The sequence below is a fragment of the Cucumis sativus genome, chromosome 2 (genome assembly GCF_000004075.3).
Source record: "Cucumis sativus cultivar 9930 chromosome 2, Cucumber_9930_V3, whole genome shotgun sequence".
Lineage (NCBI taxonomy): Eukaryota > Viridiplantae > Streptophyta > Magnoliopsida > Cucurbitales > Cucurbitaceae > Cucumis > Cucumis sativus.
In genome coordinates this window covers 11242925-11267923 of record NC_026656.2, presented here as the reverse complement: position 1 = coordinate 11267923, position 24999 = coordinate 11242925, and the positions used below count along the sequence as shown (strand labels likewise).

The window sequence follows — 24999 nt, the reverse complement described above, 5'->3', positions numbered from 1 at the left end:
ATTGCATACATTATTTTTCTATGAACCAACTAACAACTTTTTTTTAAAAGAAAAGATAGATTACTGTCGTACATTGATGTACCAACCATGGATCGAACCCAATTTTCGCTGAATTTATGTACACCTCTAATCTACCTTAGGCATAAGCCTTCATATCTTTGATTTTATAATGGTTAAAAAGATATTACACCTAATAAACATATACATTATTTCTCATTTATATATATAATAATGATCTTTTCTTTATATCTTATAAATTATATGCAATTTTGATCTCATCCTCAACAATATAATCATCCTACCAAATACAGTAACAACATGAACATCTATAGCCTAAAAATAAGCAACTCAACCAGGCTAACTCTTAACCAATGTCAACTTTGAATTCAATAGAACTCAATCATGACTACATATATTTTTGAAGCCCTGACCATCCCTTCTTTATTTAATACTTGAGAGTTCTACCGACACGTCTAAGTTAAAGAACATGATCATCACTTTGATATCACTTGTTAAAGATAACAACTCTCTACGTATCTCTACAATAATATGAAACATGATCTATTTTTGACAAAAGTTTGTTTGCATAATTTTACTTTTAAAATCACTAGAAAAGCCTGAAACCAATTGAGAGATATTATTGCATGTCCCTCATTTATGTACTGTTGATTCTATTGGCCTTATAATAATCTATTCCATATAGAACTTTGGTCATATCTATATATGTATGTACAAATTAAGAATTAACGGTAGATTTTGTACACAAAGAAGAGTTTGATATTGTTATTGTTGGGGTATACCTATTTATTTTTTCCCAATGGTCCAATAAATGAGAAAAAAGGGGTAAAACATATGACATTAAAGTATTGAAAAGTGCTTCTATCTGTGCATGAGATTTTGAAAGAATAATTTGTTTGGATTTATCTATGGGTTATTATCAAGGGCCATACCGATTCTTAAATTTGAAAATTTTCTATAACCACACATTCTTCCTGTCAAACCCCATCAATGCAATTACCTGTCCTTCACATCAATTATTGTGTTATTCTTACTTATGTCATTAATTTTTGTGGGCTTAATATTCATTACATACCACCCAAAGTTTTCTCTATTTAAAATATTTATTCTACACATCAAGTTCATGCATTTAAGCTATTGAACTACATGAATTTATGACAAAAAAAAAAGGGTTAATTTTTGTTGTTTGTGTTTGAGGTCAAATTGGAGGGTTTTGATATAAATATGGAGTTTTTGTTATGATTATGACAAATTATATATATAGATGATGTGGTCCAGAAGTGGTAAATATATGTGGATATACAAATGTATATGTAGACAAAGAATTATAGTCAAATAATTATTTGATAAATTTTCTAAATACACCATCACATATTAGGATATGATAACATATGAATATAGAGTGAAAGAGATTTCATATAAATCTTTCCCAAATTAAGTAGAGTTAGTTTTATAACCACTTAACTTCACGTTGCCAATCTTAATTTTTTATTATCTATATTCTAAAATACTTTTAAAAGAAAAAGGTTTAGACCATACTTAATTACTTTAATGATTAGCCTTGACCCCAACTTATATGCAAGCATGTATATAACTCAATTTACATACATTTGTAATAATCACTTAAACGTCTAAACTTCAATCTTCCATTACTTAATTGTTTTTTCATCTAAAAAAATAATTTTAAAATAATCGATCAATATATACTCATATAACTAATAATAAGAGAATAACAACATTGTTGACACCATAATTACAATTAGTCAAAGATCATATTATGTGTGCTTAATTATCTTAAGAGCGATGATTGTGTTCTTTGAATCTCAATATCAAACAAGGTTGAACTACAAAAACAAAATAAAAATTTAAAAAAAGAGATTAAAACACTACTTTCAATATATATCTTAAAGTTAATTACTTTATATATCGATAGATTTTTCTTTTTCATTCGCATTTTCTTAACATGCATTATTATTATTATTTAAACATTGTAAATGACTAGTTATTATTGATAGTAAAGATTAAAAGAAAGTGTAAATTACATAGACCAAAATGACAAAGCTCAGAACAGAAGAAGAAGAAGAAAAAGAAAGAGAATATTATTATTATTTGCATGAGTAGGGACCGTAATTAATAGAGTGGAAATTAAAGTGAAAATGAAGTGATTTTGGTATCCCAAAAATAAGGTCCTTTAATTTCCCTCTCAGAACAATATTATTATTATTATCTGAAACAAAAGCTAGAAACCAAAAAAGGAGGTTAGCAAATTCTCAAAGTAGCTTTGGAGAGAAAGGGAATAAAAGATATGTCGTTTGAGGAGACAGAGCTAAGGTTAGGGTTACCTGGAAATAATGATAATGATAATAACAATAATGTTATTATTATAAGGAAGAGAGGTTTCAATGAAGAAGCAGATGATGATCAGCAAACAATACTAACAGTAATGCCTGATTTGAAGCTTAATCTAACTTCATCACCTAAGTATGTTCTTCTTCATCATCTCTTTTCTATATACACTCTTCTCTATCTATCTAATTCCCTTTTTTTTCTTTTTGTTATTCCTTAATTTACTTTCTTTCTTTTTCTCTGTTGAGTATGAGTATTTCAACGACCTTGCATCTAAAGAGGGAATGTTAATTATTGTTTTGATTATACTAATTGTTGTCAATCAGAATTTTATATATTACCTGTATATATACTTTGAAGGGTTAGGGTGATCGGATGACTCATACAAATAAGGAAAAAATGTATTACAATATATTAAAGTTCTACTTTTTGTTTGAAGCGGAGGATGTCATATTTAGAAGTGTTTGAACGATGGAACAATCTATAAATAACCTGAATTACTATACTCAATCTAAACATAAAAATTGAGTTGGGATGAGTTGGTTTTGTTATATATAGAGAGTTTTAAGCTCTAGTTGAAATTTAGATGTTTTTTCCTTTAAAATTTTTATGATGTTAAAGTCGGAAAGAGATATTGGAAAATATTTGGTATTTATGGAGATTTTAGTGTTAATTAGTCGTATATGTTGTGTTGTAATTAAATAAATTGAAGTATTTTAAATTAATGAGAAAAAATAATAACAACCATAAACTCAATCTGAATTTTAAAAGGTTGGATCAGAGACTGTGCATTTGAGTTTGCAAGTAGCCAATCGAACAATTTGAATTTCGATTTGGTACAAAAGATCTCCTACTAATGTATGTCTGCCTCTGGTCATTATATCTCCACTTGAGCTATGCTTGAATCAACTCAAGTGGTTAAGTAGATATAGTTTTACTAAGTTTTTTTTTTTACAAAAATTGTTATTAAATAAATTCAATTTAACTATATCAATACTTTAATAAACTCTCTCAGTTATAAAATTGAAATTAAAATTCGTATAATGAAGGTCCACAAATATTGAAATAAAATTAATAATTAACTACGAGATAAAAGTATCACCAATCTAAGTTGATTACGTTGATACGAGAAGCTCTTAGTTATAGACGATGAAACTAATAAATTAAAAAGGGGTAAGCCAATATATTTGTGAGTGTGTTGTTTTGCAGGGAAGAAGTGGTGGGTTGGCCACCAATAAGTTGCTGTAGAAAGAAAAGATTGGGGCTTCAAAAGGGAAGTAAAGAGGAAGAATATGATGAAGACCAAAAGAAGAATGTGATGAAGAAGAAGATTAGGTTTGTGAAGGTTAGCCTTGATGGTGCACCTTATCTTCGTAAGGTTGACTTGACCATGTACAACAGCTACAATCAACTTTCTCATGCCTTGGCCAAATTCTTTGGTGCCTTCACCATTGGTACGTAATTAATGAATGAGAGGATCGATGAATTTGTATGTAATATGCAATATAATGTTTAAATAGTTGATGTAATTAATTGATTATTTCGAAGGTAAGTGTGGATCAGAAGCAGGTGGGATGAAAGAATTGATGAATGAATTGAAAGTAAATGTAGATTGTTCTGATTATGTTCCAACCTATCAAGACATAGATGGTGATTGGATGCTTCTTGGTGATGTTCCTTGGCAGTAAGTCATCTATTTTTTTTATTACGAAAATGTTCGTAGATTTGTGGATTGATATAAAATTATAAATATGAAAAAGTATTTTGATCTATATCAACAATAGACCATACAAGTCTATTCTTGATATTAATAAAAACTCAACGACGTTACATGATTTTATTATATATACCTTTTCACTTTTTAAGTATGACCTTAATTTATAAAATTTGACCAAGTTGGATTTGGAAAATGGCTGTTTGTGGCAAATTTTGGTTAGGTTGGTTATGAAAAATATAAGAAATAAAACAAAGTGCTTATGTTAAATTTAATTCAAAACCTAACATTATGAAACAATAAAGTTACTTGTATATGGGTTTTTTGTTTCATTGTGGTTTCATATTATAATATGTAGGATGTTTGTTGAATCTTGCAATCGTGTACGCATAATGAAAGGAAAGGAAGCCATTGGCATTGGTATGATTTCTTAATTTAGATCTCTCCAAGTTTTATTTTTTCACATATATATATTGAACTTTACATCACAACATTTAAAATTATTATTGGATAAATCTAAATTCAACTATGAAAGCCATAATAATGATAATATTTTTGTTTTTCACACCAAACAAGCCATTATAATCTATATTTTATTAACATAATTGGGTTTTTTTTCTTTTTTCTTTTTGGTTGTGGGGTTTCAGCACCAAGAGCTGTAGAGAAGTACTGCAAGAACAACAATAATAAGACCTAACTATTCACACACTATTGTTGATATATTTGCAAGGCAAATGCATGCATGCATTATGCTTCTCGTAAATTAAGATGATTCTGGCTTTGTGGGCACATTGGTTATTCGTCTTTCTATATTTTTCAAAAGATAACATATATAATGGAGTTTGGAATGAATTATTGTAAAATTTGGAAGTAGTTAATGTGAGACTATTAATTTGCATCTATATATATATATAAAGTTATAATTATTCCATTTATTTTGGTTTATACATGGAGTTTTGTTTTCGGGTGGAACCAAAACTTTTGACTTTATACGGTACAAATTTGATTTTGATTGAGTTGTATTTGTTTAATGTGTGAGTACGTCTATATAAGAGAATTTCACAATTTCTTTTATATGTCTCTTACAATTTTAGTTGATCGTTTTACCATCTAGAATAATTTACGGTATTGTAATTTTCATTATATATATATAATCATTTACATAAAAGAACAATAAGAGAAAAAAAATGTTAAAATACTATTTTACATAAGTTTACCATTAGTTTGAAATTATTTATTCAATTTTAATCTACAAACTAATAGTTTATTAGTATTGATATATCATCAATTTCAATTAAAATAAACTTTAGAGAGCTAACTTTATGTCGATTGAAACGACTATAATTGAAGTACAATAAACTAGAACAAACTTATAATGATATTTAATTCTAACAAAAAAACAAATAAAAAGTTGAGAAGTATATATATATTGGAGTGTACCAAAATAAATCAAAATATTTTAAATAAAAGTATACCAAAATTTCGTATCTATTGTAAATGATTTGAAATTTTAGTATATTTTGTAAATATTTTTAATATTTTTATCATTTACGCTACTTGTTGGTCGAAAATTTAAAATTATTTTTATGGATAAATATGAGATTACTTTATAATTAAACTAAATTTATGAAGATAAGATTTGAGTGGTGCTAAAGAAAAAAATACCAATTAGCTAGGGGAGATGTAGACTTATGAGCACCATTGTTTGAAGCATAAGCATAACATATGCAGTTGCCCATATATATGAAATCATATGATTATTAATATCATGTTAATGGGACCATTGAGAGAATGTCCATAATCAATTCAATTATTGTCCACTCATTAATTTTAAATCAGTATGCATCATTTTCCTCAATAACATATATAGTAGTCAAAGTCTTAAATCAAAGTTAAACAGTTTTTTTCTATGGCTGAATACTCCTGGCCTATGTATATATACACATCCTAAGAAAATATATTTGGGAAGATTATAATTGAAAGTCATCCTACCACATACATCTTCCCAATATACCAATAACTATTTTAATAGTTTGACTTTTCACATATGGGAGGATTGAGCTAAAAACATCTCTAGCTAGAATTTTAAAAGTTTGTTATGTAATATGAGAAAATGGGTAGATGTACGGGGGCATAATGTCAAGCACAATGTCACTGACAACATATTCAATAAGAAAGACTTTACAGAAGTAAACATAAAAATAATAACATAGAAATTGCTAACCCAATTCAGTACAAAATCACTTACGTCTAGTGGACAGTGTGCTTGATGAAATGAAATTTCACTGTATGAAAAGTTTAACAATTACAACAAAAACACTTATCTGCCACACACACTCTACAATGACTCACATATTAGCTTGCTTTTCAATATTTTTCAACTTAGGATCCCCCACTTCCACGATATGCTAAGCTTTGTATGAATCCCCTTATTGTTACATTATGCTTTGGCTTCTCCTAAGGGTGAGACCCCCTCACATTATTCAATACATTTAATTAGACCCTCCCTAAATACTATCTACAAAGAGATCAACAATCTCTAAACTATAATAATGTCTACTCGAAAAACAACCTTAATAAAGAACACAAAGATATACTTAATAACAACACATGAAGGTTGAGACTTGGACAAATCCCAAGTTCAAAACATTCAATGTATGCACACACTTTCCTTGTAAGGTGGCAAACCCTACAAATGAATGAGAACATAATATAAATATGGCTAGGCATGGAGATATTAAATTACGAGAGAGTAAATATTCTTTGCCCGAGAAAAAAGAGGGGCATAGACGATTGGAGAATGAAATTCATCAAATCTACAAAATAATCTTCCATAAATAGAAAGAATACTTTTTATTGAAGATGCTGCCTAACCCTCCCAATGCTATTACTAATGTCTTCCACGTGTTGTTCAACATGATATGCACAAACTTTGTCTTTAATAAAATTAGCCAACCTAAACAGTAACATAATAGTTGAATATTGAACTACACTTCTAACGATAGAGAAGGATTATATGCTGATTCTTTGGTAGGGTAAAGTTCAACTTTTAGCTTATTTTGAAAAGTCTAAGACTTGATACAGATTAGTGAACTGTTTGAGAGCTATCAGAATCATAAGTTCATCACTGCAGTGATCAGTTGTTTGACAATTATTGGAGAGCATGTCTAATTGATAAGTGCCACATTCTAATTATCTAACATTTGAAGTTCTTTCCATCAAGTGCACCCAAACATAAATGGATGATATGGCACTAAAGATACATTTTGGTTGATCTCTAGATTTGGTTTCTTGTGTTTAATATTGTGTATGACTTGTGCAATTACCTATTAGATTCACTTATTTTTTGGAATTGAATACATATTCTCCTAATTTGGAAGCTTGTTTAATTGTTTTATAACTTATGACCTTTCATTCAACACCTACTCTTACCGCAATTTGAAATCTTCATACTATTTAAAACCAAAATATTAACCAATAATTACAAGTTTGATTAAGTAAACAAAAACAAGTAGAGTTATTAGAGGTATATGAATCAATTTAGATATCATTTTATTCTTAATATTTAAAATTTGAAACGAACAAGTCCGTTTTGAAACAAAAGGTTGGTTCACTTCTTTCCCTTTTTTAATGTTGGGCTACAGTTGTGTCCACTGCCCCTTTTCTTGTCTCGTTCTCTAACCATATTTCAATCTTGTCATCCTCAAGCTAAGGTTTAAGGCATCTTGATTTATTTCTCTATAAACTTGCTTACATACACGTTGTGTTTGTCCAAATCTCCAAAGATTACATCATCAACACTTTGTTGGAAAAAATTCTCAATTCTACCATAGAAGTAAGTAGGAAAATAACAAAGAAATTAAAAAAAACAAGAAGACTAGAAACACAACATGAGTTAGATGAATTTTGCTATATTTGATAAATAATTTCAACATTTGGTTATTTTTTAAAATCTTCTACTATTCAACTTTTATATATTAAAAAAAAAAACTAGTGTTTAAAAAAGAGATAGAATATTAAGTTACTAGACAATATTTTTTTTTATAAATTGAACAGATTAGTATTTAATTAGCATGAAAATGATGAGATTAGAAAGATATATAATTGGAAACGACACGTCGGAAGATGTTTAAAGGAGTAAGAAAGATAAGACCCCTTCCCTTTCCTTTCCTCTCCTCACCCATGAGTCTCGCGTAATGTCGATCACCGAATCAAAAGACCATAATAGTAACTTCCGGTTCAAAAACATCTTGCCCCCACTCTCCACTCTCCACTGAACCCCATGCAAACCAACAAAATCCCATTTCCCCCAATACAAAATTTTCATTTCTTTTTCATAACTGAACCCACCAGATTCCTAATTTAAATTGAATCAAATCAATCCCCAAAACCACCACAGGTTTCCAGTTTCTTCTTCCATTTCTGTTGTGTAACCATTGGTTGAAGAAGAAGAGCAATAATGTTTGTGGGTTGGGATTGAACTCGTAGCTTCAGAGATGGGTGGTGATGGGTTTGTAATCCCTGTGGAATCTCAGGTTAGTTCGGTGAAGAAGAAGAAGAAGCAGACTACGACGAAGAAGAAGACTACTGCGGTTTCCAGAAGCTGGGTTTCGTTGGACCGTGAAGGAAGGAGTACGATTTTGGATGTGGATAAGTATGTCATTATGGAAAGAGTTCAGATTAATGCCAGAGATCTTCGGCTTCTTGATCCTTTGCTGTCCTATCCTTCCACTATCTTGGGTAGAGAAAGAGTAATTGTTCTCAATTTGGAGGTGAAGTGAAGTTACTGGAGATTTGGTTCTTTTGATTAAATTATGTTGATCTAATCTTGAATTTGTTTGTTTTATTATTTTACTGATTTTGTTTTTTGGGTGTTGCTTTGGGATTTGGTCCAGCATATCAAATCTATTATCACGGCAGACGAGGTAATGCTTTGTTAATCTTACAATAATTAAGATTCTCTTTAATTTGTTGCTTTGTTTGGTATATTTTAGGCCAATTTTTGTTTTACTCTGTTTACCTAATGATGGGTATTTTCTTTAAAAGAAAAACAAAAATTCAAATCCTTTCTTTGGGGTTTTTAACACTGCTTAAAGGGGTTCAAGTTGACTATATATGTTAATGGAAGTATTTATGTGTCTAGACCGTTCAAAGGATGTATCACATTGACAAAAAGTTATACGTTTGACAAACCAAAATGTAAGACAGAACTAGCTAGAATAAGATATTAAGAATTCAAACTCTTCTTCTAGGTCCAATTTCCACACTGTTCAATTTTTTTCTTTCTTTCTATTTTTCTTTATATTTTGTGGAAGATATCATTATTATTTTTTTTTCTTTTTTGAGTATAGGTGTTGCTTAGAGATCCAATGGATGAAAATGTAGTTCCAATTGTCGAAGAACTGCAGAGACGGCTGCCTTCGACAAATTCCCTATACCAAGGGCAAGGGGAAGAAGAAGAGCCATCTACCACCCAAAATGAGTTGGCTGAAAACGGTATATATTGGTGAAATTTTGTCTTATGGGTTGTTTTTTTGTGCTCTGTGATGCCATGTTTGGAAAGATAAGTATTGTTGCTTGAAAATTTTGTGCTCTTCAATATAGTAGTTTGATATTCCTTTTTTGACTTTTAAGTTTTCGTCATTCAATGCAGAATTTCCATTTGAATTTCGTGCTTTAGAGGTCGCACTCGAAGCAATTTGTAGTTTTCTTGATGCACGCACAAGAGAATTAGAGACTGATACTTATCCTGCTTTAGATGAGCTGACCTCCAAGGTGAAGCTTGTTTAATTCTGCTCCTTCAGTGGATATCCAAATTTTTTTACTGCTTAAACTTTAGTTATATCAATGAAACAGGGGTAAGATTAGGCGATCTATAATACACATTATACAGCCTTCTTTCTTTTATTAGTTTAAAAAAAGCAATGGAGTTTTTTTCTTGATTTTCTTTGTTTCTTTGTTTTTTTTTTCTAAATTCCTGATTCATCTCAAGTTCTCTAGCCTTGATGATTAACTGGAAGCATTCAGTTTATTGGTGGATTTGATGAACAAATATCCAGATTTAATATATTTTCATGTTTCAGTTAGATTGATTTCCTTCAAAAGAAACACAACTTTTTCATCAAGATAATTATCTTGGAGGGGCTTTTATGTATAATCGTTCTTACCGTCCTATTTTTCTCTAGTAATGACTTGAATTGTGATTATCAAAGACTGAATGAAGGTTGATTTCTTTACTAGAAAGAAGATATGGTAAAGTATATAATAGTATTATATGATTTGTTGTCTTTCATTTGGAGATTCTATTTTAGTTTTATAATTATGGATGGGACATCGGAAGAGGGACATGCCATTCAATTAATCAAAATTCAATGCGAACTTTCAAAATAGTACTGCATAATGCATATATCATTATGTTCTTAAAAAAGCTGACTTTTAAAACGTTTCACATATGCTTATGGCCTATGGTTGAATAATTGGCTTGCGAACGAATGTTAGGACGACGTCTCCTCTAAATATCGCTATAATGGAATGATATTGTCCACTTTGGACATATACCCTCCTAGATTTTCTTTTTGGTTTCACTCCAAAAGACTTCACATCAATGGAAATAATTGTTCTCACTTATATACTCATGATCATTCCCTTATCTAACTGGTGTGGGACTTTAATTTGGTTGTATTCCCATCGGAAACCATTTTAATGTATTACCTGTTTGGCCACTGGTCTCCCTTTCTTCTTCTGAATCAATAAATTTGGCATTTGTATGCAGATTAGCAGTCGTAACTTGGACCGAGTGCGCAAACTGAAGAGTGCAATGACAAGGTTGACAAATCGGGTGCAAAAGGTAGTTAATTTTCTGCATCATCTATAGAACGAGGCTGAGCCCTACGTTGCTTTCCCTGCTCTTTGGCCTTCAACTATTATGCCCTTTCATAACAAAAAATTGCAACTTAAGGAGATATGAACTAATGGCTAATTAGCCCTAAGTTGCATTGCTTGTGAACGATTTTTTTTCACTGATAAAAAGAGAGACCAATGCTCTAAATCCACAGGAATAAAATACTCGAAAGAAGACATAAGACAACAAAAATACAATATTGCCTTCCTAAATTTTCCGGATGATAATTCATAAAATATGATAAGTTTTTGTTTTTATTAAACCTTTCTTTTTATTATCTACTGTTCCATGTTCTGGATCTTCAATTGTGTTGAGAAAGTGCTTTAGGACCAACAACATGCTCAAGTTTTAAGTGTTTAAATAAGCGTTTCTAAGTACAAAAAAAGTGTTTATAAACACTTAAAAGGTCAATACAAACATGCTCAAGTTTCATGATGGGATCAAATCTCCAAAAAACTGAAATGATGGAATATGGAATGCAATTGAAAGCGAGTTCTACGGGGAATAAGTTAGAGGTTTCAAAGAACAAGAAGATGGTAACATGCAAAGTGTGTTTAATGACTTGTGGGTGTGAGATTAAAGAAGCTCATTATGTAAAAAAAATATGAAGAATGAGCAATTGAGCCCTTCAATTGTAGGGAAGGAGGATAAAATTGATAAATCCAACATTTTAATCCTGAAGTTTACCCATTTGAACCACCACCTAACAAGAAGGAAAAACCAATACAAAAACCCAACTCTAACAAAGAATCTTTCAATTCTAAGCCATGCAAGACCCATTCCCTTAATGAACCCAGAGGTGACAAATTCACCAAGAAGTAAAACAGTTCAAGAAACACCCAATTTGAGGTTTGACAAAATGCCCTACGTTACACCTCTCAGAACTCCACAAAGGCTAGCCGACGACGGTAGTACGCTTATAGAGCAACTCCAATGCATGATAAATTTGTGACAACGTGAAAATGAGACTTGGTGTTGTTTGCTCTAAAGCAAGGAGTGTTGAGAAAATGCTTTAGGACCAAGATGTCCACATTTGTCACTCTTTTCTCAAATATTATGGTGGAATAATATATGTTAACGATGATGTTGGTAGGTTACTGTGCCGTTAATGTTGGTAGGTTATTATAACTCTAACACTACGTAAGGGAATGTTGGTGGAATATTTTTTAGTGTGTTAGGTGGAGCTAATTAGATAGCTTTTTCTTAAGCTATAAATTGTGTTGTATTTTTATGGTAATATGTCTTCCATTTCTCTCAATAGCATTAGGAAAATATACTTTGCTTCACCTTTGGAAATTCAAACTTCTTTAATTCCTTATATCGAAAAGCCAACAAATTGCACTGTTGGTCTACAATCCCCTGCTATCTAATAGGCTGTATTGATTCAATTTTACTCTTTCAGCAACCTATAGAACTTTCAGTAAACACCATTCTTGCAATTCACTTTTCTTCTTGCTGAGAATATTGGACTGCCACATTTTATGTTCCCGTTGCTACTTTTAATTCTAGTATGGTAGAGACAAAATGAGCTGGAAAGCGGTATGATATACGACCATTCTTGACATAAATATGAGCCAACTAATTCCCTCGAAAACTGCACATTCACCCAAAAGTTTCTTGGGAGGTTCAATTTTTTGGCTTGGGTGTGTTGATCCCTCACCTATTTGCTTGTCAAAAGAACAGGATATTATACCATTCTCATTTCAGGTTAGGGATGAACTTGAACAACTTCTGGATGATGATGACGACATGGCAGAACTTTACTTGTCACGTAAAGTAGCTGGCACCCCTGAAAGTGGCTCAGGGACTCCAATCTGGTTTCTTGCTTCTCCTAAGGACTATTCAAAGATCTCTAGAACAAGTAGAGTGAGTGCGATTACTATACGAGGAGAGAATGATGTTGAGGAACTTGAAATGCTACTCGAGGTACAATCTATGTCTTCAAGAACATGATAGTCTTTTTGTATAGAGGCAAGTAAATCAAGATCTGGTTGAGCTTTATTCTTAATATTCTGCAGGCTTACTTTATGCAAATTGAAGGTACATTAAACAAACTAATCACGGTATGAACTAAACTTCAGAAGTGTCTGTTATAAGTGCTTTCTGTTCTTATCTGATATTTCGTATATGAAACTTTCTGATTCTGTGGGATTTCTTTTATCATATATTTTGAAATCATCATCTTCCATCACCAGTTGCGGGAGTATATTGATGACACAGAGGATTACATCAATATTCAGGTAAATCATACAACATGGTTGACTGTTTAAAGTTCTCTCATGCCATTAAAATTGTTTTTTGTAACTTTTACTCCATCTTCTAAGCTATGCACTACTATGTACTTTTGTTTCTGTATCAAATGCTTTTCTCATCTGTTGCAGCTTGACAATCACAGGAATCAACTCATTCAGGTGCTCTTTCTAAAACTGAAATGAAACCCTTTTTTCTTTTGGTAAAATTTCTTTTGTGTCATAAGGTTGCACTTCCAGTCCTCAGTGATTTCAATGAGTTTTGTTTTGATTTAGTCCTTAGTGACTTCAATGAGTTTTGTTTTGATTTGGTCCCTAAGTTTCAAGATTTTCTCTTTTAAGCCCAATTTTCTCAAACTCTCACCCTAGTTAATTTAAAAATAATTATGAAGTGAAATTTTGAAATTAATTTTAATAGTGATAAAAAAATTGTGTAACTCAATTATTATATAATTATATTAAATTAATTTACAAACATTAATTCAAAAGTCACAAATGGGTATTTAATGAGAAAAATGAGATTAAAAATATAAATCTCGAACTCTAGGGACCAAATTGTGACAATACTCAGATGTCAAGAACTAAAATTGTAACATACTGAAACTATGGAACCAAATAAAAACTTGACTCAAAACCTAGAGACCAAAAATGTATTTAAGAGCTTTTGTTTTGTTGCTTATGCTTAAAACTTTGCATCTATTTATTAAAAGTGCCAGTTCACTTGATTGATTTCTGGCCACAACAAAATCACATCCAAGAACTATACCATGGTTTTTTTTTCGTTCTCAGAAATGTAATGTTCTATGTGGCAGCTAGAACTCTTTTTGAGCTCTGGGACTGTTTGTTTGTCTATTTATTCTTTAGTGACTGCAATATTTGGAATGAATATACCATACACCTGGAAGGAAGATCATGAACATGTATTCAAATGGGTAAGTATTTTTTGGAAAAATTGAATGGAAACTCATTTCAAAAACTCTAATTTTTTTTTTATACAGTTTGATGCCTTGTTTATCTCTTATTTTCCATGAATTTAGGTGGTCATCGTGACAGGAATAGTTTGTGCAACCATTTATGTGTCACTAAGCTCATATGCCCGATACAAAGGTCTCGTTGGTTCTTGAACGTTATGCTCATAAAATTGTTTCAAGAAACTATGAACTCAAATTCAAAATGATCATTGATGTCTGTTGGGGGAGGATATGAAAGAAGTTTTACCACTGTGATAGGTTACTAGGAAGGCAACGGTAACTTATGCTCGAGTCAAGTGATTTTCTAGGCATTGTTTTTCTTTTTTTCTTTTTTTGACAGTTTATTTGTTTTTTCCTCATTGTATTTTATCATGTACAATTATTTGAAGAAAGGAATAGACCACAATCTTAAATAAGTTAATGGAGAAAAGAATCAGTGTCACATTTTATTACATGAAAACGTAATCTGAGTAATCCTTTCACCCTTAAGATCAATGTCAAATGGAAGAAAAATCGGACCCCAAACAATAAGAACCTTTAAACTAATATGACTGTTTCAATTTCTATGAATGTGTATGGTTGAGAACTTTTATAAATTTGAAGGCTCAAGTTTTGTTGATGGTCGTTAATTCCAAATCTCAATGGTTTATTGTGTTGTGAAAGATTCAAAGTAATTTTTAGCACAAGTTGGATGTTAAATGGCATGTGTGTATTGCAAGGTCCAATCTAAGACATGCACTTATCGTACAAAGGAATGCAATCGAAAAGAAAAACTCACTCAAACGTTTGTCATCTACCTAAAAGGAAATTTAAAACGGCCGAATTGTATTAAATACATTAGAACTGTACTGCCAAATGATAAAAAGTCTGTAAACATAAAAAAAGAAAAAAAAGAATTAACGCCAAAATAGTTACGAAATTAAAGAAATACATCATTCCAATGACACTTCATTCTAGATGATTATGTAATTATTGTAAATAATCATATACTTTAAGTGTAAAAGAGAAATAACATGAACACACTAAACCAGAACACTCGAAAACCGATATTTAGATCTTCCAAAGCATATGAAGAATTACAATAGCTCAACAAAATCATCCAAAGAAGAAGACACCACAAACCTAGCTAGCGAGTGCAAAACCAGATTATGCGCCTTTGGGATTTTATCAAAAGATGCAGACCTCATCGACTTTGCCAAAGAAGAAACATTTGAGGAAATATTCATAATAATCGAGAGGTCTTCAGCACGGCAACAACCTTCAGTCCGATTCCACCAACAGCCAACAGCAAAGGTATTACTATACACCATTGATTGTGATATTGAAGTGTCATTCGTAGAGCATTGATTGTGATTGTATAAAGTATTCACGGAATTGACAAAAATAGGCCAAAAATGGGGAGATAAAGACTTTCGGATTGATTGTAAAAAAAAGTTGACATTTAGGACAAATTAGAGGTGAAATGACGAAAATATCCTCATCACGTGAAGGAAAAAAAAAAGAATTTTGAATTGCCTTCTTCTCCTCATAGATTACGTAAACGAAAAAAAAAAAGAAAAATTCATCTGTTGCAGTTCTTCTTCTCATAAATTACGTAAAGGAAAAAGAAAAAAGAAAAACTTATTTGTTGCATTTCTCCTTCTCATAGATTACGTAAAGAAAAAAGAAAAAAGAAAAACTCATTTGCAATTCTTCTTCTCTCTCAAAAGTTTGTCAACTTTTCGCTTTACTCCGGTGTCGTTCATCCTCTACTCCGGCGAACATCTCACGCATTGTAGTTTGTTTAAATTTTTTTAAAATCCGAATCTGAATTGTGTTGTGTTATATGTATATATATTTTTGCATCTTAAATGTATAAATCAAATATTATTTTTTATTGTTTCAAGTTGATTTAAGGTTGTTTTTAGAGATGTTTCAAATGATGTTAGCAATTTATCATTATTATTATTTTATCTCGCAAACATCTGGTAGACATCTCGCAAACATCTCGCAGACATCTTGCAGGTTCTTAAATTGAAATGTTTAATCTGAAATGAATTGATTTAAGGTGACTTTTAACTATTGTTTTTTGTATCTCGCAATATCGTAAACATTTCGTAGCTGTCAATATCGTAAACATGTAGGGTGTGACTATGCACGTTTTATTTAGTATTTAGCTACTGTTTTTTAATAAACTTTGTTTATGTGATATGTCAAATTCTAACTTCAAATCAGTTTTTGCAGCAATTGAAAAGTATAAGGTGGTTTAAGGATGTCACATGTTCCCATGTTAGTGTGTTACGGTGATACATGGGATGAGAGGCGAAGAAAATACAAAGGAGGCATGTTAAAAGGCATCGTTGTCAGTAAAGAAATAACACATAAAGATTTACAGGCAGAATTATATGACTTGCAGAAGTTGACCCTTCAAAGTTCGACGTAATGATAAGATGCATATATGAGATAAAAGTGGAACACGAAGCTCCTACATTTGAGTTAAGCAATGACCGTGATTTGAAGTTTTATCTTCTTAGTGAAAATCCATTAAAGGTCCCTTTATACGTCTCATTTGAGCCTAAAAGTAATCAAAGCAAAAAAGTGTTAAGCAAAGATTACAATTCAGTATCTGGCAGCAACCAAGCTCATAACTTAAACCCTCATCCTCCAATTGTAATGGATACATTAAATGAGAATGAAGTTCATGTTCGTGAAGTTGAAGTTGGCTTGTGTGATAACGTGATAGGGACCACTTCGGCTATATGGGAATCATATGAGTCATATGATTCGAAAGATGAGACTTTTACATGGGAGCCAGTAGAGATGAATAGTGAATCATTTGACATCCCACAACATAGAGATGCTCCTACAAAAGATTGCAAAGGAAAATCTAAAGTTCGTTACAGCTCTTCTAGCCAAAAGTTGAAGACAAACAAGAGTGATTGATCCGAAGAAAGCTCTACAAGTGAGGAGTTTGATGTAGGACAAATATTTTTTTCCAAAAAAGATTTGTCAATGAGATTAGTGTCTTGGCAATGAAATTTTTTTCTTCAGTTTGTAGTAAAAAAGTCTACAAAAGAGGTTCTCTTTGTTAGATGCATTGACAACAAGTGTGGTTGGAGACTGCGAGCGATGAGATTGAAGGATTCAAATATATTTAAGATTAAAAAGTATGTCAAAGTTCATTCGTGTTCTCTTGACGTTTTGAATCGTGACCATAGGCAAGCAAAATCTTGGGTTGTTGGAGAATTAATAAAGTCAAAGTTCAAGGGAGTCGGTCGTCTATACAAACCACGTGATATCATAGAAGACATGAGGCAAGACTATGGCATAAATATGAGTTATGAAAAAGCATGGCGCGCTAGAGAAAATGCGTATGAACGAGTGCGAGGGTGTCCTGAAGAGTCATATAATCTATTGCTTAGATATGGTGAAGCTCTCAAACTTGCAAATGTAGGTACAATATTTCACATGGAACTTGAAGATGATCGTTTCTTCAAATATCTTTTTATGGCTGTTGGTCCATGTGTTCGAGGATTCTTAAACTGCATTAGACCGGTTATAGTCATGGATGGAACATTCCTTAAGAACAAATATCGGGGTCAGTTGATAGTTGCTGTTTGCTTGGATGGTAACAATCAAATTTATCATCTTGCCTTTGGAGTGGTGGACAGAGAAAAGATGTTTCAATACAGTGGTTCTTAGAAAAATTGAAAGGTGCAATAGGATAGGTGCCTAATATAGGTTTCGTGACAGATCGGAAAACATGTTTTTCTAAGTGTATTGCATCGGTTTTTTCCTCCGCATTCCATGGACTTTGTGTCCAACATTTGACTCAAAATTTGAATGATAAATATAAAAATGACACTATAGCTACTTTGTTTTACAATGCATCTAGAACATATCGTGAATCAACGTTCTCAGAAGCGTGGAGAAGTATTCTTGCATTTCCTAATGATTCAGGAAAATATTTAAACGATGTTGGAATAACACGTTGGTCTCGTTTTCACTGTCCAGGAAGACGATATAATATGATGACAACAAATATAGCAGAGTCCATGAATTCTATACTGAAAGAACCTAGAGATTTGCCTATTGCTTCATTCCTTGAACATGTTCGAGCTTTGCTACAACGTTGGTTTTGGGAGCGTCGAGAAGAAGGCATTAAAGTGACGTCTACATTGACTAAATGGGCAGAGTTAGTTCTACAAAAGAAACAAGAACGAGCTTTGACAATGAAGGTCAACCCAATTGATTGTTACCAATTCCATGTTAAAGATTTAGATAAAGAGGAGGTCATAAATCTTCATACTCAAGAGTGCACTTGTAAGGAGTTTCAAACTGAGCAACTACCATGCGCACATGCCATTGTTGTAGCACGGGATCGCAATATAAATGTTTATAGCTTATGTGCTAACTATTACAATAATTAATGTTTGTTGGCAGCATATTCGGAGGTCGTTTACCCAATTGGGAATCAGTCGGAATGGAAGACAAGTGAAGAATATGTACATATGACTGTCTTACCTCCGAAAATAGTGAAAAGAGTTGGTCGACCGAAGAAAAATAGGATTCCAAGTGTCGGTGAAGCACCAAAATTGCATAAATGTGGTCGATGTAAAGAAACAGGCCACAATAGATTAACGTGTACCAATCCAATTTCATACATTGAGAAGTCGAGCATACAAGATTAGTACCCGTCTTGGTACGTAGTATTAGTTTTATACTTGCTTGGTTTGTGCTTGAGTTGTTTGCATGATCACGATGTAAAAAAGGTTCGTTGTTTTAATGCAGGTGGAAGATGCTTATAAAATTGTGTCATGTGTTGTTTGCAAGATCACTAAAGTCATCTCACTGACAATTCTAAGTTGAAGACTTTTCTTCTGCAACTTCAAGACTTTCCTTCTTTTTTTATTTATCCTATTGTGAACATTTTATAGAATATTTACTTACTGTATTTTTGTTCACAATGTTTGTATTACTTTGCGTGTAACAACCATTTTATATGGTATTTGGTTTTATCTTATTGGAATTGCATGTCCTTTCAACTCTGGTTTTGAGTAATGACTAATAACTAATGACTAGTGGGAACATAGAGTAACCAAACTGTTGACACTTGAGTCTGACTGGCTTGTGGTGCAAACTGTTGACCTTGCTGTTGTTGGACATTAGCGGATCTGCTGCAGAAGGTTTTCGTGTTGACCTTGAGTGACGAGGGCTGGAACCTGAGGAAACTGAAAAATGTATGAACCCAAATGTTGTATTTTCTATAGAACCTGAATGTTGTATGAACTTGAAATATATAAGTATACTATAGAAAAGAAAAATGCAGGATTAATTTGCCCTTCTTCTTTCCATTTTGATTTGTTAGTTCAAAATCGATCATTTGAACTGAGGTTCGAGGTTCTTCTAAGTGTTCCTTAAATCCTTCTCTTCTTTCTAAACTGTTTTTCTTTCCATTATGCAGCTAAGGAGCTCAAAGGGTGAGACTCGAGCTTTTGGGGGGAACTAGGTCCCATCCCATCTGATTCTTTTCCATGAGTTATTGATCCATTGGTTTAGTATGGTAAGCATGGGTTTTCAGTGGATAAATATTGTAGCGTCTGAACTTGAGAAGAAAACTTAAGGTGGAAAAACTAGTGAAAAATCTTTGAAATGGCAGTAGCCCCTACAAAAAACCAATGGATGGAACCCAAATGATTAACAGATATACAACCTCTCAAAGTGTTTCTTTAACACAGTAGGAAAAAGAAAGCAAATAAATCTAACAAGCAAAACAAAGAGAAGATAAACAGAGAGGGAGAGTTCTATTGTTTCTTTCTTATAATTATGCATCTGCTTCTAAATTGATATTTCATCAATTCTATATAATCTATCAAAATCTTAGTTCCATCTGTTTGGTAAACATTACATCAATGAAATACTTTCCATTGTAAAAATATACAAACAAAACGTATTTAAACAAAATCACACTTAACCTTATTTATCAAGAAAAATATAAAGCAATCTTGTATAATAGTATTTAATTTGCAGAATTGAAAAATCTTCAGCAATACACAATAGAACAAATTTGCATTCATTATCTTCAACAATACTTTTACTCTAAGGTTTTAATCTGCAGAATTAAAGGATTACAACATCCTAAGTAGACGAATATTCAACACCTATACATGATAAGTTAATAAAAGATAATCACCTATACATGACTCTCAAGTGTTTCTTTAACAAAATAGAAGATGATAGTTGAAAAACTGAATGCAAACCAGTATAAATTTTAAAATAAAATTGTTACTAAAGAGACTGGAATGATTATATTAATTCCACTTTAGTTCCTAAGCTTTCATATGTACATTATACTTTTTCTTACTTGACAACAAAAACTATTTTACTCTAATCAATAGAGAGACCTAACAAAACACATATATGTTCAATTTGTCCACATCCTGAATAGAATATCTTAAAGTAATTGAAGTAAAGCCAAAAGTATAAACCTTGACATCCATTTCCATGAATTCATGCAAATGATGTTGGTCCATAACAGTAGCCCCTACAAAAACAAGGATTACTAGTAATGGATAAACCAAGATCCGAGCAGCAATCAAAGCTCCAAACACATTCGAACCTAAATGATGTTGGTCTATAGCAGTAGCCCCTACAAAAAACCAATCACCTATATAGTCTTTATATTATCAAAATGCAAGATAACCACATCTCAAAATACTGCATACTTGACAATTTTCCCAAGAGACTGAAATAAAAATTTCATACAATAAAACAACAATGGTATTCATTCCATTATATAAATATATTTATGTACATAGTTCGGAACATATACAATTCCTTCAAAAATTGGAACTAAAAGTCAATACATGGGATTGTTGGTCCATAATTGAAATGTCAATTGTTTTCTAAAATATGACATGTTTTCTTGACATAATGTAGCTACATCTAAACCAGAAGCTTCATATTCGAAATACTTAATGGTAAATACACCACAATCACTATTGTTGCGTTACAGTGGAATGGAGTCAACAATGACAAGTGGCCAAGGTTCCTTGTGTGTTGATGATCTGCCTCTCCTAACAAAGAATCCAGTAGTATCTAGCAAATTTGGCACCATCTCTCGAATTGACATTAATATGCTTCTCATATCTTCGGCACTCGTAAGCGACAGAAGCGAATCCCATACCTTAACTTGACAACTTACCAAGTCCAAGCGTAATAGAATCCAATGATTGCCATGGATATTGAATGGAGAGTAAATGTAATCAACATTCACCCAAGGATCTTGAAAGTCTTGTTTTGATCTGACAACATAGTCAACCAACCAATACTCCTCCTTCCAGTGAAATGGTCGATTCTCTTTAATACATTCTTGGTATTCAGGCCACTTTGCAACTAATAGTCGCTGGAAAGAAAAAAAAATACATGCATGTATATGTATTTATGTCAGACCGAAATACAATAAGACAATAAGACAAATATCAAAAACAAATTCATTACATAAAGTATGGTTGCGAATACAAACCATGAAGAGTGTGTCTATAGTTGTGAAGTTTTGAGCAGAAGGTATCATGGTTGTCTTAATGTTGAAGCGAATGAGAAGAAAGAGTGCATCCAAATGCTAATAGAAACAAAAGAAAACATTTAATTCGGTTATGGGATCAAACCAGCTTCCTAAAGCTACTATTTTTAGTTAACAAACATGGTTTTACTAAGTACTCTAAAACTGTAAAGAAGAAATAATAAGAAAAGTCATTACCTCATCCGCCAACCACTGACGACACATGAACAAGTCTCTGAAAAATTTCTTCGATTTTTTTCCGTGAAAAGTTTCACGCACCTCATCTTTCGTACGCTTGTCTGTAATCCAAGCTCTGAGTCGATCTAAATGGGCAGGTATTTTGTGCATAGGATCATAGACGGATGGTTGAGACTGAGAGGTGGTGGTGGTTGATTTTGTAGACCGTATAACTAAAGCTGTGAAGGGAGTTGATAAGTAAACACTTGCACGCTTGCTACGTGCGGGTCGAACGTGTGGTCGTTTAGTGGATAAGGGTTCTATTTTCATGACATCTGAATCAAAATAGGTAAGACTTTTTTCTCCAATTTCCTCGTTGAAATCGTCAACGACGTCTATTGGCTCCTCCAAACCAATATGAACCTTCTTATCCAACTCATCCATTGTGTCATCCTCCTTGCGGTCTGCTTCGACACCCTATGGAAGATCAAAATGCATTAGTAAGGATAATGATATAAGCTAATCATCAACATTAGCTATGTCAAAATAAAGCATTAGTAAGGATGATTTTCACCCCATTACACAACTTTGATTCCTAACCTTTTTTTGAAATTCAACGTGTTTCACCCCATCACTTGTGTCATCCTCCTTTAGCATCCTCAACCAAGAAGGTGTACCAGGTGTGTCAACATCTTCGGTCTGGGCATCATGACCTTTAAATCCCGTACAGTCTCCTTCTTCACCATTTGGAAATGTCAAAATGTATTGGTAAGGATAACTTTGAAAATGTTAAACAAACTTTACTTCCTAACCTTTCTTTGAACTTCAAGGTGTTTCAACATAGTCGACAACATTGATTTTAGGCTTTCACGTTCATTCTCGAGAACCACTACTCGATATTTGAGTTTTCAAACAGCTTCTTTCATCTTAGACTTCCACTTCTTTTTCTTACTCTTTTTACTCTTTTGCAGTCATTGTCATCATTACTAGCTTCTCTTGGTTGTTTTGAATCACCATTCTTCTCAGAAACGGTGTTAGATGGATGAGGTTTCTCAACAAGTTCCTCTGAAGACATTCTTAGATGCTCCTCCTCTTCAGGCATCATCTCAATTACCGCATTAATTATGAACTACAAAGTGGAAAAGAAAATGTAGTTAGCCAAAACAAAAAGGAACAAAGTCATGCATTTGGTAAGTTAGTTACTGTTTGTTGATACTTACCATTGTCGAGTCAAACACCTGGCTCTATAGGACATGAGACTTTGGCGATAGTTCGCACACCCACCTCAGCATCTGTGGTATTGCATCGTTGTTTATTTTATGTACACCACATTCAGTGATAGTTGATATAGACTCATATGCCCAAACCTATTCCATGTTTGACAAAACAAGTGTAGCAATTGTCCCAAGATATATGTATATATAAATATGTGCATAGGAAGTAAAGTAACATACCTGTAACGCCTGCGGAAATCCCATGACAGTATATTTTGTCTTAGTTGATTTATTCTTTCCCTTTTTTGGCATGTTGCATATCCAAAGCTCGTTTTAAGGCAGAAATTGTGCGTCCAAAAACCAAACCTCCCCAATTGTAATTGTTAAATGTGGTCCAATCATTTGCAATCCTAAATAAAGTTCGGTCCACTTTCCTCCGCCTATCTTTTCTTAACAATGATAGCTCTATAAAGTACACTAGAGCTAATTTAACTATGTCATCGTCATCGTCATCCCCCTCGTATTCCACAAATGTGTCCTCTAAGTTACTTATATAAATACACTTTTTTTGTTCGAAGAACTTCTTCAACAACCTACTATTCCCAACCAATTCAATAGGCTCTGTTGGAGAACTCCATAGACCCGTCATCATATTAAACTCTCTCCTATCAAAACTGCACACAACTTTCTCTATCATGAAACTGATATGATCAACCATTTCATCTTCCACCTCCCTTAACAATAAGTAGTGGATGAGCGGCCCATTAAAGACTATATTAAGATCCAAAAAGTTGCCAAACTTTGTATTTCTAAATAAAGTTAATTGATCTGGTTTCAATTTAGCCTTTATTTTACGCGTACTGTTTTCTAAATGAGATAAACTGCTTACTATAGACTGAAAATGATGAGCAGGGTTAATCTTGTACATGGGACCGTCAGTTGATGTCGAAGTCATACTGAAACCTGCATAAAAAAAAAAAAACAAATTAAATATAATTGCATAAGAGACTTACTAAACATGGATGCACTCTCATCTTGAGACTTCTACTCAAATTTTGGTAGGTACGAGATAGGTGCATGATAGGTGCGAGATAAAAAAACTCAAGGCTATTACTTGCTAAGTCTAGTAAAATTGCTAACCCTAAACCCTTAACACCCAGTAAACTAGCTAAACATGCATTCTAAACGGTTTAGGAAGGGTAACACTTTCATCTTGAGACTTCTACTCAAATTTTGGTAGGTGCAAGATAGAAAAATTCAAGGCAAACTTGCTAAGTCTAATAAAATTGCTAACCCTAAACCCTTAAAGCCTAGTAAACTAGCTAAACATGCATTCCAAACGGTTTAGGAAAGGTAACACTCTCATCTTCAGACTTCTACTCAAATTTTGGTAGGTGCGAGATAAAAAAATTCAAGGCTATTACTTGCTAAGTCTAATAAAATTGTTAACCCTAAACCCTTAAAGCCCAGTAAACTAGTTAAACATGCATTCTAAATGGTTTAGGAAGGGTAACACTCTCATCTTGGGACTTCTACTCAAACTTTGGTCAAGTAAAGGCCAATAAACCAAATTAGATTACTAAACCAAATTGCTTGCACTGTTAAACATATATTGTAACACCTTTACTAAAATGATTAATAGTAGGAGGAAAGCCTACATGTAAGTTTAGGAACAAAACTAATTGAATCATTTGTCTTCAAATTTTCTCTAACATAGGAATCTTAAATACATTGGTTTGACATAGGACGAATTAATATGGGGAGCTTCTTGGTTATACAAGGCAACAAAGATTGTATTATATTAGAACTACATCACTAAAAACATTAACAAAGTAGAGAACAACAATGCAGCTTATGATAATGTCTTTC

The 24999-nt window shown here is 32.4% G+C and overlaps 2 protein-coding genes and 1 pseudogene across 4 annotated transcripts; 2 read left to right on the top strand and 1 right to left on the bottom strand.

Annotated features, from left to right (window-relative positions):
• Positions 1–2226: 2226 nt before the first annotated feature.
• LOC101211184 (auxin-induced protein AUX28) lies at positions 2227–4980 on the top strand. Its single transcript, XM_004145370.3, has 5 exons — positions 2227–2499; positions 3574–3818; positions 3913–4048; positions 4437–4498; positions 4726–4980. The coding sequence occupies exons 1-5, from the start codon at positions 2324–2326 to the stop codon at positions 4773–4775; spliced, it is 669 nt and encodes a 222-aa protein (XP_004145418.1). The 5' UTR covers positions 2227–2323; the 3' UTR covers positions 4776–4980.
• A 3235-nt stretch (positions 4981–8215) lies between these two features.
• LOC101220452 (magnesium transporter MRS2-I) lies at positions 8216–14659 on the top strand. 3 transcript variants are annotated; one of them, XR_968689.2, is made up of 11 exons: positions 8216–8850; positions 8974–9003; positions 9430–9574; positions 9732–9853; positions 10851–10925; positions 12687–12905; positions 12998–13042; positions 13175–13219; positions 13361–13390; positions 14093–14160; positions 14266–14659. XR_968689.2 is itself a non-coding variant. In XM_004145328.3 (11 exons), the coding sequence occupies exons 1-11, from the start codon at positions 8575–8577 to the stop codon at positions 14350–14352; spliced, it is 1194 nt and encodes a 397-aa protein (XP_004145376.1). In that variant the 5' UTR covers positions 8216–8574; the 3' UTR covers positions 14353–14659. The 3 variants fall into 3 exon arrangements, 1 of the variants encoding a protein (XP_004145376.1); XR_004214506.1 differs by having other exon boundaries at positions 14018–14160; positions 14266–14281; XM_004145328.3 differs by having other exon boundaries at positions 14041–14160.
• A 4684-nt stretch (positions 14660–19343) lies between these two features.
• LOC116402069 lies at positions 19344–24085 on the bottom strand (annotated as a pseudogene).
• Between the last annotated feature and the right edge of the window lie 914 nt (positions 24086–24999).

Coding starts and splice junctions, on each gene's coding strand:
- LOC101211184 (XM_004145370.3), top strand. CDS start 2,324: ATGTCGTTTGAGGAGACAGAGCTAAGGTTAGGGTTACCTGGAAATAAT. Junction 2,500..3,573: donor AATCTAACTTCATCACCTAA/GTATGTTCTTCT, acceptor GTTGTTTTGCAG/GGAAGAAGTGGTGGGTTGGC. Junction 4,499..4,725: donor AAAGGAAGCCATTGGCATTG/GTATGATTTCTT, acceptor GTGGGGTTTCAG/CACCAAGAGCTGTAGAGAAG.
- LOC101220452 (XM_004145328.3), top strand. CDS start 8,575: ATGGGTGGTGATGGGTTTGTAATCCCTGTGGAATCTCAGGTTAGTTCG. Junction 10,926..12,686: donor TGACAAATCGGGTGCAAAAG/GTAGTTAATTTT, acceptor TTCTCATTTCAG/GTTAGGGATGAACTTGAACA. Junction 13,220..13,360: donor AGGATTACATCAATATTCAG/GTAAATCATACA, acceptor CATCTGTTGCAG/CTTGACAATCACAGGAATCA.